The sequence below is a fragment of the Vicugna pacos genome, chromosome 1 (assembly GCF_048564905.1).
Source record: "Vicugna pacos chromosome 1, VicPac4, whole genome shotgun sequence".
NCBI classification, from domain to species: domain Eukaryota; kingdom Metazoa; phylum Chordata; class Mammalia; order Artiodactyla; family Camelidae; genus Vicugna; species Vicugna pacos.
In genome coordinates, this window is record NC_132987.1 from 50,358,073 (window position 1) to 50,375,994 (window position 17,922).

Sequence of the window (17,922 nt, forward strand, 5' to 3'; positions counted from 1 at the left end):
CTGATTTTTATTGAGAATCCATATTCATTCCAAAATGTTTTTGAGGCAGTATACTCATGGCTCAGTTTTTATTAAGCTAAGGAGAAAGAGAAGTTGGTAGGAAAAATGTATAATTTAAAGGTAAGGTTAGTATTCAAAATGTAGACATGCCTTTTATTAAAGGTGAGCTATAATTTAATATTTATAACACTGGTAAACATTAATTATTTTACTTAATTTTTATAATTCCATGAGGTAGGAAATAGTAATGAACTGTTAGGTTAAAGCTATGCTCAATAATACGTAAGTGATACAGCCTGGGATGTTAATCCTGGCAGCCTGAACTCTTAGTCCAAGTACTAAATACTACCTCACCCAGTTTGAGTCTTGACTAATACCTGTGATGTTTCAGAGATGTGCATTTGTTTTTCCTAATTCTGAAGTAGGTGATATTATGTGAACTGAGGTTAAGTAACTTCCAGGGTCATACATCTCACAAATGATGGAGATGGAAATCAAACCTAGATGAGCTAATTCCAAGATCTGGTTTGTTATCAGTCCATGTTGTCTTTGTATCTCTAATATAGCCTTTTAGAGTTAACGTAACATTTAATTGAGTATTGGTATCTTCTAATTTTTTTTACAGGGATTTATCAAAGATGTTCATGAAGACTCCCTCACAGTTGTTTTTGAGAACAAGTAAGTTATTTTTTATTGATAGAGATCTTAATTTTAAAGATTGGTAGTGCAAAAACTTTGGTTTTTGACTGTTCCTATTGCCAGTGGAAAATGAGTTGGCTTTTGGGTGAGACTCTTTGATGGTTTGATCATTTTAAGAGTTTATGCAATTTTAGTTTTGGTAATTTCACCTGTTTTTCTGCCCACAATTCACCTGTCTCTTTTTCCATGACTCTTTTCTTTGTCAGATCACATGTGGACATGAATTAGTAAGTGGTTTTTGCAAAGATAGATGGCATAAATGGGATTTATATCATATGCTTAATTCTTAAAAACCCAGAATTTTGAAACGATGTTGTTAGAAGTCTTTCCAAGTGACTACTGATAGAATAAGTATTAGTCTGCCTTTAACTGCTTGCTTATTAATTTTACAGATATTGTAAAGGTTAGGTAAAAATGTGAAAGACTTGGATAGGAAGCATTATGAAGGAGTACTGTATAATTGAAGGTCAGAAAAGAACTGGTCAACTTTTTGCTTTTAAGTTACTTCTGGAGCTGCCTGAAAAGAAATATGCCCAACAGCTGTTTCATGTAGAAACAAATGTTGAGAAGATTTCTGTATTTGAGCAGGTGCCATTTAGACAGTAAAGATGAAAAGAAAAAGCACTCATGTATTTTACTTGTCTAGCATTTTGCCCAACATTGGCACATAGAAGCTGTAGGAATATTTTACGTGCTGAGGTACCTCCCAGGCATATAAATGACCTTTTAGGACTTAAAGTAGGGAAGAATTTTAACTTTATCAACTTAACCGTATAAAATACAAATAAAACAACAGCTAAATAAGTAGCTTTAATACATTCATATTTGCTACGAAGATTAAAAGTAAGCTTTTTATAAGTTTTAATTATAATGTATGTGTTATGTGTTCATTGTAGAAAAGATAAATTCTGTGTAAGAAAATGAAATATTTTATAAATCAACTGTTTAAAATAATTGAGTAGTTTTCTATATTTCTGTGAACATGTACACCAGAAAGGAATTAAGCAATTTATGTTGTTTTATAATCTCTGAAATTGTGTTCCTTTGACAGTTTGTAAAGTTGTAAAAGTGTTTGCAGTAAGTTGATCCCATTGCAGCAGTGTAGAAGTGACATTATTTTGAATCTCAATCATTACTGTGAACTTAGCCCGTTTCATTTGCAGAATAATGTATGTACTGTTACCTTAGGGTGAGTAATTTGGAAGGTATTACATAATTATCATCAGTGATGTTAACTTCATCAAGTAATACAGTCTGTTCGACCTAAACAAACTAATTATTGGGAGAAAGATTTAATATGGAGGTTGATTTTCTTTTGGGAAAGCTAAATGATTGCTTTGAAAAATATACAGCACTAACTACAGACTATATAGCTTTCATGTTACGTGCTATTAGAATAATATATTTTAACATTGGTAATTCATTTTCTAATCCTTTAGTTGGCAACCAGAACGCCAGGTTCCATTTAATGAAGTTAGATTACCACCACCACCTGATATAAAAAAAGAAATTAGTGAAGGAGATGAAGTAGAGGTATGTATTTGTAAGTTTATTTTCTTGTGTGCCTATTTTTGTTTTGTTTTAAGTAAATATTCTTGTAGGAAAATCTGTTTAGTTGAGAGAGAATAAATCTAACTCCTTTATTCTGTTCTTTTTAATTGGTAATGGCTGTGTCATGTAGCAATGCTTGAGTTTTGGAGTCAGAACTGAGATGTCTCAGCTCTACCATTTTTAGCTTTGTAGCCCTTGTCAGATTTCTTCACTACTAAAACAAAAATAATTTGAGAGTTGAATATGATAGGGATTTGAGTTACTTTGCACAGTATCTGGCAGAGAACTATATACGTTGGTCATTATTTTTCTTCTTTTTGCTAATTTTGTCTTTTTCCTCAGTATCTTTGTAAAAATAGTTATTTATTGTAGTGATCAATAATATAGTTCATTTGTAACAACATGAAATATTGTAACTAGTGTATTGCCTTGTTGACAATTCTGGGAATTTTCAGAAAAATTTGAAAGGAAAAACAAAAAGGAAAAACCAAAAATCACTGCCCAGAGGTAAAAACCGCATTTCTTGATTTACATATCTATCCCTAGGCTCTCCTTCCTCCTTTTAAAAATAAAAATTACACTCCTGCTTTGTATTGTGCTTTTTTCACACTTGGTAGATCGTGGATGTCTGTCTACAATATGTTAATATTTTTGATTAATAACGCCTGCTGTTTTGTAAAAAGAAGCTTGGAGATAATTATCAAACAGAAGTATAATGAGTTTGTTGGAGATAGAAAATTTGATTTTTGATTTTCAAGAGATTGATAACTCCAGGGAGCTCAAATGTGCTAAATATATTTCTCATAAGGAGTTGGCTTGGTAATATTGAAAGAGATTTTTAAATCTCATTTGTACTAGTTTATGTAGGCTGGGGTAGGAGAATTGGGGGCATAGGAGAATCTTTAGTGATGAAATTTTTATAAACACCTAACAGTACATACTCTGTGCCAGACACTGTTCTGAGTACTTGGTAGATGAACTCATTTAGTTACCTGCCACTTTTATTCTTCGTTATTGCTTTAACGTTACATTTTGTTTGAGTTCTCATTAATTGTGGATGTTAGGCTAGGAAACCAAATTGTAGGACTTTAACCCCTAACAACTTGAAATGACATTAAAATCCTGCCTAGATTTTAATTACCTGCTCTAAGTTTATTGAAGTCTTCTACTTTTGCTAAATCAAAGTATGTTGTAACTTAATTGCGTCAGGGCTCCATGAGCCCACTCCCTAATATTATAGCTTTCAAGTTTACTTTTTTCTTTTATAGTTGACTTCCACCAAAAATGGATACTAAGAATTTTTTTGTGAAGAGACCTTTAACTGTAATCTAGGTGTTTTGTGTATTTGTGTCCTTGAGGGAAATGGCACTGATGAAACGGGAAGATTTGGGGAAATAATACGGCAAAGTGACTACTGAAAATTAATTAGTACTGGGGGTACTTGATGGGTGCTATGAATTGTAGCAGTGATGCTGCTGATTACTGTTCCATATTCACTTGGGCTTTAGACTCCAGTGATAATGTTTTTCTTAATATTATATCCCTTTCTAATCAACATCTTACTGTGAGGATGGATAAAAGAGCTTGATTTGTTTTCATTTTTTAAAGTTTATTTCCATTTTAGAAAGTTTTTTCTTCTGGAATTATGATGAGTCAGATCAGGCAAGGAATGACTTAGTTTTGAAAATGCTAGAATTAGAAATGTATGGTGGTCAATTCTGAGAGTAGTGCTTTTCATACTTTTAATAATTGTTCAGACAGTTACTAGTAGTTAAAGGTTCAGATTAGAGGAAAAAGTTGGTGGAGTGCTGAGGGTGTTATTTATAGTATGCTTTCCCCAGTCTCAGTCTGGGAAGGTCCTGTCTGGTTCCTGGACCACCTTTGTGACTTGCCTCCCCAGTTGTGTATATAACATTGAATGATTTGGAAATGGATGATTACAGAGTATTTTATTTCACTTTCTGTTTTATGGTTCAGTCTTGGTGAAATTTGCTCCTTAAAATTGTGAGAGTTACGATCTGGAATTAAGATGTTATTCTTGCTTTTGAAATTTTTGAAAATTCACGTAAGTCTAATCTTGCCACCTGTGGATTGATTGACGTGCCACCATCATTTAGGAATTTATCCAAACGACATTGAATGTTAAGGTATTCTGTTATTTAGTGCTTTTTGTTTTGAGCCCAGTGACTTTATGTTAAGCTCTCCCCTTTAAATTCAAAGTAATAAAGCTTAATATAGAAAAAGAAATGATACAGAATTACATGAAATAACAAGTGAACCGTCCCTCTTAAAGTATTTAAAACTTCAGTGGAACATTTTGTCTTCCAAAAATGCTTTTTCAATTACCAATTCCTAATTTTGCTAATACATGAAGATGTTTGTTTCCTCATAGACTGACTTGCTGAATTATTATTAATCTGTAAAATTTTATAAACATGATAGAAGAAAGCTGTTACCTTCTGGGTCTTCTGAATCTTTATCACTAGGGATATAAAATGTCTTAAATTGTTTATTGGCTGTTAGCCCCATGTTCTGTTGATTGTGTTTTTATTTTTTGTCCATGTAGGCTTTTTTTTGGGGGGGTCCATGTAGTTTTTGATGTAGGAAATGTTTGCATTTTGTGGGAAAGTTTTTTATCTGTTATGTATTGTGTTTTCTCTCAGGCAGTCGTTAAAAAACTGTTTAGTGGCTTGTAAAAAGTTATATTTTTGCTCAGATCTGCCAATTTTTTCTCTGTGGCCTCCAAGATAATCCATTTTAGTATTTCTTCGGATGTTGGCTTTTTTTTTTTTTTTAAGAGTATTTAGATTTTTGATACAACTTGATTCTTTTCTCCAGGGAAATTTATTGACTAGTATATATTTTTTAAAATTGTCATTGGCTGTTGTTGTCTTTCTACTAGTCACAAATACTATAATAGCAGTGATAACACCTGACAATTGTATAACACTAACCTATATAATATATAACTAACTGGCTGTTTAAACACATTATCTCAGTTTGACATAACAGTCTCTTGAAGGCCTCTTCTAAACTCTGAATACTTTATTAACCTTTTAAGTCATATAGCCTGAAGGTTGGGAAGCTGATAACCAGTTTTAGTTTTTGTCCTAAATACTATTCTCTTTAATATGTCATGTTGTATTCACAGGGTGTTGTCACTTTTGTGTCAGACTCCTGACTTGTTCTTTTGCAGCTCTAGGAACCTTTTCTCTTTGAAAGAGGAAGAGGTGACTTTGATTTGGCTATTAGTAATTGATTTAGAACACAAATGATCCAGGAAAGAGCTTTTCATTGAGCTCTTCAGGTGTTTGTCTAAAGTTCGGCCATGTGAAATTTCTTTTCTTTTTGTAGGTCAGGAATGGTTGAACATTGACGATTTTTCATGGTTTACTCTAAAATTCTATTACTTTGAAAACATATTTGGCTGCTTCAGGTTTGCCTTCCAGCCCACTTAGGGGGCTCCTGTGAAATTATAAAACATAAATTTGTGTCATGGTGTAGTAATGGCTTCAAGAAGACATTATATGATTTATAATAGAAAGTTGGTTTTGAAAAGTCTTAAGATTCAAAGTTTATTTTTAAATCTAATTAGTGGCTTTTTATTTGATTTCTTAAAAAATGGTAGCATTATATTTTAAAATCTTTATATTATTTAATATGATTAAATTTTTTTATAAGTAATTGTTTGACTGTTGTTTGCTAACTAAAGATAGCTAAGAAAATAATGCTTACCTTGTAAAGTTGGAGCAATGGGAAAATGAAGAGTTCTTTAGATTCTCTTGAGCTGGATATATAATTTTCTGAGATACTGTAAGGGCATTAGAAAAATTTTTTTCTCCAGTGATTTCACATGTGGGATGCTTTGTCTTTATAAGAAACCTGACTTACTCAGCAAGTTAATATACACACACACATGTTACTTAGGAAGCTTTATATATCAGCCCAAGCTGATACATAATTTTATAAGACAAAAAATTTTCTTCTTGAGTTTAACATATTTGATACTAAAAACTTTTTTTTTTCTGAATTGTGATGTTTTCTGGTTAAAATAGGGATTGGCAAGTTTTTGTTCTTGGACACATGCCTTTTCTTCCATCTTTTATGGTAGATAGTCAGACGTTACAGTTATATACCTTTATAATTTAGTTATAACATTGGGATAGATCCCTTGAGAGAAATTAGGTAAAGGGAATAAGAATAATTTGAGAAAGGATACTCCCTTACCTTACAGTTTTTAAATTTAATATTTTACTTATTTAAAAAAGTATGATATACTTGTATAGTTTACATCTTATCTTTAAAAATGTTTGATTCTTGGAACCAGTCTGAAAATTTTAGCTGTTTGTAATTAAAGTTGTCTCTCACATAACACCAAGTCCATTTTTAGTCTTACTGCATAGAAATGCTCATACATTAAAAAAATGGCAAACATATTCTTTTCTATTACTTATATCTTTTCTCTTTTCGGGAATGGTCGGTTTCCAAGACTTAGGAAACCCATTTGTTAAAGTATCAGCCTCAAATGCTAATGAAGTAATACTATTTGTGTAAATAGATAAATTACATTAGTATGTCCTAGATGTTAAGCTTGCTTTCATCATGTATAATTTCTGTTTCTTCATTGATTGTAATGAGATGAAATAGTGAATATGGGGTAACTGCTAAAAATTTATTTGATGTAGTTGTAAAATGGGTTGTTATGATTCCATATTCAGTTTAATGCTTAACATTATTTCGAATTTGGTAAAAATTGGTTAAAAATTCTCTACTGCTGGTGTTCTTATCTCAATTGGTTGTAACTTTGAAAGGCATATTGAACATTAACTTGAATGAAAAGTTGATAACATTAGGATCCAGACTGGAATTATATTATGTCTTTTTTTTTAATTAAAATTAAAAAAATATTTTTGTTGACGTATAGTCAGCTTACAATGTTGTGACAATTTCTAGTGTACAGCACAGTGCTTCAGTCATATAGGAACATACTTATATTTGTTTTCATATTCTTTTTCACCATAAGTTACTACTACAAGATACTGAATATAGTTTCCTGTGCTGTACAGTATAAACTTATGTATCTATTTTATATACAGTAGTTAGTGTCTGCAATTTTTTTTTTTTTTAAAGTAGAGATGCTGGGGATTGAACCCAAGACCTCACGCATGCTAAGCATGCACTCTACCATTGAGCGATACCCACCCACCAGTGTCTGCAAATCTTGAATTCTCATTGTATCCTTTCCCACCCCCTTCCTCTCCTGGTAACCATAAATTTGTTTTCTGTGTCTGTGAGTCTGTTTCTCCATTGTGTCTTAGTTTGTGTGCTGCAATTTGAAGACCATTTTATAATAAGGTTTGACTTGGATTCATTTGGTAGAAAGAGTCCTGAAACAGGCTTTTGAAATTTGATTCTTCATATTTCATCCCCTATTCCAGGAAACTGTAGCCTGCCTTCTTCATTCTGAGAACTACTGTGTTTTTAAGTCTCTCATGGACACTCCTTAGTCTTCTGCTTTTTTAAAACTTCTTTGGATTTGAAGAAGCTTAGAATGTTAGAGCAATGAGGGCATTACCTTAGAGTGTTAATTGCTCCCTTGTAATAGTTTGGAGATGTAAGTGAAATCTGAAGTAAGGGAATTTCTATGAGGTGCTTTTACTCTAATGACATAGTCGTAAGTTTAGTAATCAACATCTCAGGTATAGTACACTAGGGCACAGTTTTAATGCTGGGTTGTTAAAATGATTTTTTATTGTGTCGAGATAACGCTGTTCATTTTGTAAAGGATGTGATTTGACCTGCAACATTCAAGTGGAGCCAAATCCATTGCATTTTGATTCAGGCCAGGAAATTAGGTTTATTTGGGTCTATGAGAGTGGCTTTTTCCTTCAGGGGTATAGTTATTAATGAAGCTTAAAGAGGTGGATGTAAGTATAAAACAGAATCTAACGTTTAATATTCAGTGAGAAAGTCTCAAGGCAATCCAAAATGGTTTATTTTCTTTTTCAGAGGTAAACTTATGTAGGAGGCCAGATTCCTAGAAGGTTATTCTTTGGTGAAAATAGAATTAGAACAGATAGTTTTAAGACCCGTTTTTTTCAGCATTCAAGCTAAGGGTGCACCTGTCCACTACAGGTCACCAAGAGATGCTTCAGTCTGTTTAGCTCAACTGCCTTTCTGAGATAGTGCCTGGAATGGGCATTTTCCTTGTTCTTAGGTTTCCTTTTTTTTTTTCTTAATCCTCAGTATACTAGGGAAAATAGTCATTTGGGTCCAGTGAACCATTTTTATTGTTTTTCATATTTTAAAATAGTTTTACATATAATTAAAAAAATTTTTTTAGAGAGAGGTAATTAGGTTTAATTATTTTTTATTTTACTTTATTATTTTTTTGTGGAGGTACTGTAGATTGAACCCAGGACTTTGAGCATGCTAAGCATGCGCTCTACCGCTGAGCTACACTCTCCCCCACGTACAATTTTATAGGAGTAAAAATAAAAGGATGGTGAAGATGTTAGCATTATTCTTTTTAATAAGCATTTAGACAAAAGTCCAAGTTTTCTATATCTTGCTGGTTTTGACAATATATATATACCTAAAATGAGTAAAGTTACTTATTGCTCATTAGCTGTCGTGTGTAAACCCAGAACATACCTATCTTGCAAATACTGATATCAGAGTCCACAGACCTCCTGTATAGCACAGGAAACTATATTCAGTTTCTTGTAATAACATAATGGGAAAGAATCTGAAAAGAAAAAAATATATATATGTATATGTGTAACTGAGTCACTTTGCTGTATACCTGAAACTAACATTGTAAATCAACTCCACTTCAATTTAGAAAAAAAAAGTTACAGTCCATCTCTAAGAAGTTGTAATTTATCATTTCTTCTATTTTATCTAAACACTTGAGTTATCAGAATGCAGTACTTTTAAGAATACAGTTGACCCTTGAACGACATGGGTTTGAACTGCATGGGTCCACTTACACTTGGATTGTTTTCAGTGGCAAATACTACAGTACTACGTGATCAGTGGTTGACTGAGTCCACGTATGCGGAACTGCATAAACAGAGGGCTGGCTAAAAGTTACTCTCGACTTTTTGATTGCATGGACGGTTGATGCCCCTAACTCCTGTGCTGTTCAAGGGTCATTTGTATTTTGGAACTTTTGGTGACTTCTAATCTTATTGAACAGAGGATTGTCATCTTTGCACTATAATTAAACCATTTTCGTATTTAACCAATGGGATTGACTATTTCATTGTATTCAGTGCATTTCATTATCTGTTCTTTTTCTAGTTCTCTTTTTATACCCAACTGCTTTTGGCTTTTGTTCTCTTGTGAACTGTATCAGTACATTTTGGTATGCAAACATAAAAAGATGAAAGAATACTGTCATGTGTCCTTTTAGAAAAACACTGTGGTCCAAAATCTTGTTGCAGGACTTTGTATGATGAAGTCACAGTTGAATGACTAGCTGGGTGAGAATACTAAAGATTACGTTTTTCTCCTTAGAAGTATATTAGTTGGGAATATTCAGCAAGTATGTTGTCACCTGAAGATGTCATAGTCTGAGATTCTGCTTAAAAGATAATTTCACATTCATCATTAGAATCTAGAGTGTTGGTGTCTGTCTCATTGCATCAGTCTGATTGATCCCTTTCATAATCGTGAAAATCCTTCCTCTGAGTTTTTTTCTCTTTGCAATTATGGGTAAAAAATAGAAATTCTGAATTTCCAGTTGTTTAATGACAGCCAAAAGCAGACTACAAGAGTGATATCTCCAGCCTTTTTATATACTTTCTTGAAAGACTATGAAATGAAGATGATGCAGTAGTAACAATAAAGTGTACTGTTGTATCCTTTCCAGGTGATGCCATCATCCTTCTGTTTTCTTTAAAATTTTTTAAAAGCATAGGTGTGAGTAATTGATGAATGATGATGAAAATAGCAAAGTTTTTCAGTGTATAGAAAAAATAAGATTGATGGATTCTGCCTTAGATTTGTGATAGAATTCACTGGATGCATATAATAATTGTAAGTTAGAGTTTTATTCTATTCTTAAAAAGTAAAATTTCGTATTTTTTGGGAGATCTATAAGAAAGGGTAAAAGTCATGAAATAGATTTGCTCATAAAAGAAATGCAGAAGCTAAAATTGAATTTACTGGAGATTGATTATTATAGAGGCCTTCCTTTTTTTTTTTTCCTTTTTCGCTCTTATTTTTTCTCTAATCATGGCATATGATAAAGTTGATCATGAAGTTTTGTCATAATTTATTTTTACTTTTAATAGTCTACCACTTCCGAGATAACTCAGATCATGTTGATAGAAGCTTCAGGTTTTCCAAAACTGTTTGCCTATCCGTAGTTGTTTGCATTATTTCATAGATGGCTTTATGTATTGATTGGTAGAGTTCTCTGGCCACCTATACCGGGGCAACCTTATTTTAACCAAGATTTTTGTGGGGGTATTAATTATCTCTTCACAACCCTCTGCCCCCATTTTCTGTGTATTGAAAATGCATCAAACAAGCTACTGTGTCATAAGAAATAACTCTAATCCTCAGTGGAAACTTCTAAAGTTGTGTTTAAAAATACTTGATAATTATAGATGTAGAGTATATAAGATACAGATTTTTTTAGGTAGGAGGTTTTCTAAGATACTTAACATATTCTGCTAGATGCTGAATGTGTGTAATTTTTTTGTTGTTCAGCTAAAGTTTTTAGTACATTTAAGTTCTTCAGCAAGGGATTTAAATGTCATAACCTTGAAGGAATTTTAAAATAGGGTTTATCACTTTCTGAATACAGTTCTTAATTTCAACATTTTATAAATACTGACATCAGACTTAAAATACATGTTATTAAAGTTGTAGCTTATTCTTACTTTTGATATTTGAATCATAACTTGAATCATCAAAATGCAGTGCTTGATGTACAGTCTTGACAAAAACAGAAAGACCTGTGTTTTTCACTATGTATAAAACTGCCTTGTAAGAAACAATTGTTTACAATAATATTTATTTATGTTTAGTAAATCCTCATGAATTTGGAATTCATTTTCCAAAGAGGCAAATTACCCAAAAAGGATTCAGTTTTATTTTTCAGTAGTAAAATTTAAGCATGCGTGACTCTTTTTATTAAGCTATGTGTAGTATGCCAGTTTCAATATAATAACATTTTTGATTCTTGAGTTTAATGGAATTTGGCATTTATAATAATAAGTCATTACTTACAGTGTTGAAATCTTTTGGAATGAATAAATAAGGATCTGTTTTTTCTTGTCAGGTATATTCCAGAGCAAATGATCAAGAACCATGTGGATGGTGGTTGGCTAAAGTTCGAATGATGAAGGGAGAAGTAAGTGTTGTTAACACTTGCTTTGTGACTAGTTTCCAAGGAAGTACTTCGACTTGATTTTTATAAATGTTACTCCAACTTATAGTTTTGTTTCTAAAAGCCTACTTCAGAAATAGTCACACATTCAAAAAATTCATGAGAGCCTTAATTTCTGTTTGTGTTCTGGATTTGCAAACGCCAAAGCTCCTCTCTAGAGGTATACCACAAGCATGTAAGGACCCTCAAGGTTCATGCTTGTTAAGAACCTATAATCTAGTTCAGGCAAATCAGATTGATGTAACTTAAGCTGTGTATTCATGCCACAGGGGGAGGGTCTACTGGTTAAGCTGAGCAAGGTAATTAGAACTTCATTTAAAGCTCATTATTTTTGTTCAGATGGGATTTTTAAAGTATTTTGATGTCTTTTAGTTTTATGTCATTGAATATGCTGCTTGTGATGCCACTTACAATGAAATAGTCACATTTGAACGACTTCGGCCTGTCAATCAAAATAAAACTGTCAAAAAAAATACCTTCTTTAAATGCACAGTGGATGTTCCTGAGGATTTGAGAGAGGCGTGAGTAATTTTGTTTACTATTGAATTGCTTTGTAAATTAAGAGGATTTTTCAGTACTACAAAAATCTCTTTTCCCTAAATACCCAATCAAAAACTTGTGATAGAAAATCTTTTTAGTATACAAAAGTTTTAATGGATGGTGCTAAAATAAACTACTTAATTTGCATTATAATTGCCCTCTTAAATTTAACCTATTATTTAGGTCTTAAACATGAATTAATTTCTCCTTAGGTGTGCTAATGAAAATGCACATAAAGATTTTAAGAAAGCAGTGGGAGCATGCAGAATATTTTACCATCCGGAAACCACGCAGCTAATGATACTGGTAAGTGAACTCCATATTTTAAGATAGCTAATGGATATTGCATGGTTTTTATAAGCAAATATTTCAAAAGATAAAAGCTAACTTGGTATAAGTGACTTAAAATACTGTGTATTGGTTGGGGGAGGGTAGAGCTCAGTGGTATACTTGTGCTTAGCATGCATGAGGTCCTGGGTCCCATCCCCAGTACCTCCATTAAAAAATAAGTAAATAAATAAATAAACCTAATTACCTCCCCCACTCCAAAAAAATTTAAAAATAAATAAAATACAGTGTGGGAGAAAAAATATTTTGCAGTTATAAAATGTTAATTTTTAAAATCTCTGGAGTAAGGAGGAAAATTCTTTGTATGACATTATTAACAAAATAAAATTCTCAATGTGTGGATTCCTGGATTCCACTTCCCCATCATAATTTGAAGAGCAGATCTAAATAATACGAAAGTTAAGAAATGAAAGATTACTAATGGGTGGTGGGCATGTTAGGTGAGAAGAGAAGTACAGTAGACGAAAATCAAGGAAGGCCCTATGTGGAAGATTGTGTTTGTATTATCTTGAAAAGGCATTTAAATTTTTGAGTGATTAACTTGTTTGTTTATAGTCTGCCAGTGAAGCAACTGTGAAGAGAGTAAATATTTTAAGTGACATGCATTTGCGGAGTATTCGTACAAAGTTGATGCTTATGTCCAGAAATGAAGAGGCCACTAAGCACTTAGAAGTAAGTAGGTTTACTGAAAAGGTTTTTTGTGTGTCCCATTTAGTTTCATGAGTACATTATTTAAGTTCCATGGCTCAAAACTACTTGACTGTTAGGTAAGGCAACCTGGGATCTGTTTTTTGGCCAATACCTGGAGTCATATGTCCTTCGAAGAATTGCTTTTTTCTGTTATTTTTCTCAAACATAGCCTTTTTTAAAACAAATCTTTTAATAGTTATTCTTTTAGAGCAGTTTCAGGTTCACAACAGAATTGTGCAGAAAATACAGTTCCCACATAGCCCTTCCCACCCACGCGTATATACTCCCCTACCCTCAACATCCCTCATCAGTGTGGCATATTTGGTACAATCGATGAACCAGCATGGGGACATTATTATCAACCAAAGTCCATAGTTTACATTAGGGTTTACTCTTCATATTGTACATTCTGTGAGTTTTGACAAATGCATAGTGATATGTAGCCACCACTATACTATATACAGGATAATTTCATTGCCCTAAAAATCCCTTGTTCTCCATCTATTCATTTCTCCCTCCCTTCCTCTCCCCAAACCTCTGAAAACCACGATCTTTTTATTGTTTCTGTAGCTGTGCCTTTTCCAGAATGTCACTTGGTTGGAATTGTACAGTTTGTAGCCTTTTCAGACTGGCTTGTTTCATTTAGTAATATGTCTTTTAAGTTTCTTCTATGTCTTTTATGGCTTGATAGATCTTTTTTTTTTTTTTACTGCACATGTGTTTTTTAATTTATGTGTATGTACTGTTCTTTCTAAGGATGTTTAGAGCTTTGGCTTTTTAAACTTACATAGTTATCAAAGGAATAAAACCAACCACAGAATAAGAATTAACTCAAAAACATACATACACCCTGCTATTAACAGCAACATCATTTATAATTGCCAAGATATGGAATCATCTTAAGTGCATATCAATAGTTGAATAGATATTGGAGATGCAGTATATATATATTTATACATATGTTATATATGTATATGTAAAATGGAATAGAAGTCACCCATAAAAAGAAGGATATTTTGCCTTTTGCGGCCCTTCATTCACTTTTTTTTTCACTTCAAAAACTAGAATTTTATAATTGGCAGAGACATTTCCATTACATCAAAAACAACAAAATACCTAGGAATAACCTTAACCAAGGAGGTTGCCTATACTCTGAAAACCGAAATGACACAAAGAAATGGAAAGATTTCTTGTGCTCTTGGATTGGAAGAATCAACACTATCAAAATGGCCACACTACCCAAAGCAATCCACAGATTCAGCGCAACCCCCATCAAAATACTCAACAACATTCCTCACAGAACTAGAACAAACAGTTCCAAAGTTTATAAGAAACCTCAAAAGACCCCAGACAGCCAAAGCAATCTTTTGTAGGTCTCTCTTTTTTTTTCTTTTCTTTTTGTTCTCTTTTCTTATAGTTTGATGACTAGAGAAGGTCCTTTAACATTTGTTGTAAAGCTGGTTGGGTGGTGCTGAAATCTTTTAGTTTTTATTTATCTGTGAAAGCTTTGACTTCTCCATCAAGTCTGAACGAGAGCATTGCTGGATAGAGTATTCTTGGTTTTAAGTTTCCCCCTTGCATCACTTTACATATATTGTGCCACTCCCTTCTGGCCTGTAGAGTTTCTGCTGAAAAATCAGCTGATAACCTTATGGGAGTTCCTTTGTATGTTATTCATTGCTTTTCTCTTGCTAATCTTAGTATTTTCTCCTCATCCTTAATTGTTGTCGATTTGATGACTATGTACCTTGTCATAGTCAAGTACAAGTGTGTGTACCTTGTGTTCTTTGGGTTGATTCTGTGTGGTACTGTCTGCGCTTCCAGGAGTTGGGGGACTGTTTCCTTTCCCGAGTTGGGGAAGTTTTCAGTTACTATCTCTCCAAAAATTTTCTCAGGTCCTTCCTGTCTCTCTTCTTGTTCTGGGACCCCTATAATGTGAATATTAGAACACTTCATGTTGTCCCAGAGTTCTCTTAAACTATCGTCATTCCTATTTTCTTTTTTCTGTTCTGAAGTAGTGATTTCCACGAATCTGTCTTCTAGCTCACTGATCCATTCTTCTGCCTCATTTAGTCTATTCTTGGTTCCTTCTAGTGTACTGTTCATTTCAGTGATTTTATTCTTCAACTCTGTTTGGGTATTCTTTATGTTTGCCAGCTCTTTGGTAAAAACTTCACTTTGAGCGTCTATACTCCTCTTGAGTTCTCTGAACATCTTGGCCATCATTACTTTAAACTCTTTCTCAGATAAATTAGCTATCGCCTCATCTCTTATTTCTTCTTCTGGGATTTTATCTTGTGCTGTGGCCTGGGAGATACTCCTTTGCCACCTCGTTTGGTCTATCTTTCTATGTGTTAGTGGATTCCTTCCACAGGCTTTGGGATTATTGTTTTCTTATTTCTAGTATCTGCCCCTGGTGGATGAGGCTGGACTAGAGGCTTATGCAGGTTTCCTGGCAGGAGGAGCCAGTGCCTGCCCACTGCTGGGTGAAGCTTGGTCCTGGACCTCTGGTGGGCAGGGCTGTGTCTAGAGGCCTTTGTGGCTCAGGAGGTCTGATGATGGGTGGGACTGTGTTCCCACCCGGTATGTTGTTTGGCCTCTACAGGCTGTTGGTGCTAATGATCCAATCAAGATATCAGCCTCCAGGAAAGCTCTTGTAGATTAACACTCACGGAATGTCCACCACCAGCCTTTGTGTCTCCTGAGTGACCCGCAGCCACCCCCCTGTGTTCCTAGGAGACCCTACAAATCCAGCAGGCAGGTCTGGCCCAGGTTCCTATGAAATCACTGCCTCTTTCCTTGGACTGGGTGCACGTGTGTTTCCGTGTATGCCTCAAGTGAATGGAGTCTCCGTTTCCCTCAGTCCCATGAGGCTCCCAGAGCCAATCCCCCCTGGCCTTCAAAACCAGATGTACTGGGGTCTCCTTCTCTTCCCCCAGCTGGGGAGCCTGACGTGGGGCTTAGAGCTCTCACCCCTGTGGGAGGGCCTCTGTAACAAATCTTCAGCTTGTGGGTTGCACCCCCCCCCCCGGGGGGGATGGGACCCAGTTATATCAAGAGCACGCCCCTCTTACTGCTGTGGTTCCCTCTTTGTTTCCAGTTGCAGAAGATCTTTTTTACTAGGTTCCAGTCTTCTTTCAGTGGTTTAAATGGTTGTTTAGCATTCTGTTGTGGTTTCATTGTAGTCCCAAGGAGAGGCAAGCTCGTGGTCCTACCACTCTGCCATCTTGACCGGAACCCCTCAAACATAGCCTTTTGTCTGCTAAATGCCCGTTGAGTCATTTCTTAGGACTTAGATGACAGGTGCCAGAGAGCTTAGAAAATCGCTAGGGATTTCCAGTAGAACTGTACTACTGGTTCTTTACTCTGTATTTTCTACCCTGTTGTCTGTCAGTCACAATGCACTTCATTAGTAAGTAGTTCACTATACAACCATTGTGTAAGAGAGGAAGGACACATAGCTTGTAGTTTTTAAAAGAAAGCTGGTTGTTGCTTCTCTCTACCCTGCCCTAAGGTACTCCTGTCTTCTATTCTTCACTGCCACACTATTAGATTTAGCTTCTCCCACCATCTCCCAAACACACATGCACACACACTGTCTTAAAGATAAACATACATCAATTTCTCTAGGACAGGTATACAGGTACCCTTATTTAAAAGTTCTAAACGAGGAATATGGGAATGAGTTTTGAAACATGGATCATCTGAATTGAAAAACTGCCTGTATCAGTAATTCTGGAAAATTGTTTTAAAATTACTGTTTTCTATGACCATGATTAAATAGACTGATCAAACCTTTTCTCCTTTCCATTATATGATCCCAAGTAATTTTCTTTATTCCTTTTTTTAGTTCTTTTTTTTAAACGGTGGTGAAATAAACAAAATTTGCCATCCTAAGTAACCATTTTTCAGTGTGCCTTTCATAGTGTTAAGTGTATGCATATTATTGATCAATCTACAGAACCTTTTCATATTGCAAAACTGAAACTATGTCCATTAAACAATTTCCCATTTCCCCTTCCCCCCAGCTCCAGGCAACCACTGTTCTACTTTGAATACCTTATATAAGGGAATAACCCTGTATTTGTCTTTTTGTGACTGGCTTATTTCACTAAGCATACTGTCCTCAGTGCTGATCCATGTTGTATGTAGCATGTGTCAGAATTTTCTTTGTAAGGTTGAATAATACTGTGTTGTATGAATATATATCACATTTTGTTTATCCATTCATTAGTCAGTGGACATTTATTTGGGTTGCTTCCACCTCTTGACTGTTGTGAATAATGCTATGAACATGGGTATACAAAAATTTTATTTTTTCTGATCTTTTATAATAAATTCTAATTTGCCTCTTTTACTAGTGCACAAAACAACTTGCAGCAGCTTTTCATGAGGAATTTGTTGTGAGAGAAGATTTGATGGGCCTGGCGATAGGAACGCATGGTAGTAATATACAGCAAGCTAGGAAGGTTCCTGGAGTTACAGCTATTGAGCTAGATGAAGATACTGGAACATTTAGAATCTATGGAGAGGTAAGCTGCTGTCCCCTACGTTGGGTAGCTTTTACTATAACATTAACTGTTGTTTAGAAATTCAGTTTCCTGGTAAAATGCTTTAAAACCAGTCAGCCCAGCAATCAGTACACATATGTAGGTAGATTGAAGATACTGTGTTATATGGGGCATTGAAAT

The 17,922-nt window shown here is 34.3% G+C and overlaps 1 protein-coding gene across 6 annotated transcripts in view; it reads left to right on the forward strand.

Moving 5' to 3' along the window:
- Positions 1–17,922, forward strand: part of FXR1 (FMR1 autosomal homolog 1) — a 56,707-nt gene that overhangs the window by 14,764 nt on the left and 24,021 nt on the right. For all 6 annotated transcript variants that reach the window (XM_006210644.4, XM_015244713.3, XM_015244714.3 and 3 more), the window contains exons 2-8: positions 626–678; positions 2,139–2,232; positions 11,546–11,617; positions 12,026–12,174; positions 12,406–12,499; positions 13,097–13,213; positions 17,593–17,763. In XM_006210644.4, the coding sequence (XP_006210706.2) occupies positions 626–678; positions 2,139–2,232; positions 11,546–11,617; positions 12,026–12,174; positions 12,406–12,499; positions 13,097–13,213; positions 17,593–17,763 (750 nt within the window). The remainder of the gene's footprint in view (positions 1–625; positions 679–2,138; positions 2,233–11,545; positions 11,618–12,025; positions 12,175–12,405; positions 12,500–13,096; positions 13,214–17,592; positions 17,764–17,922) is intronic.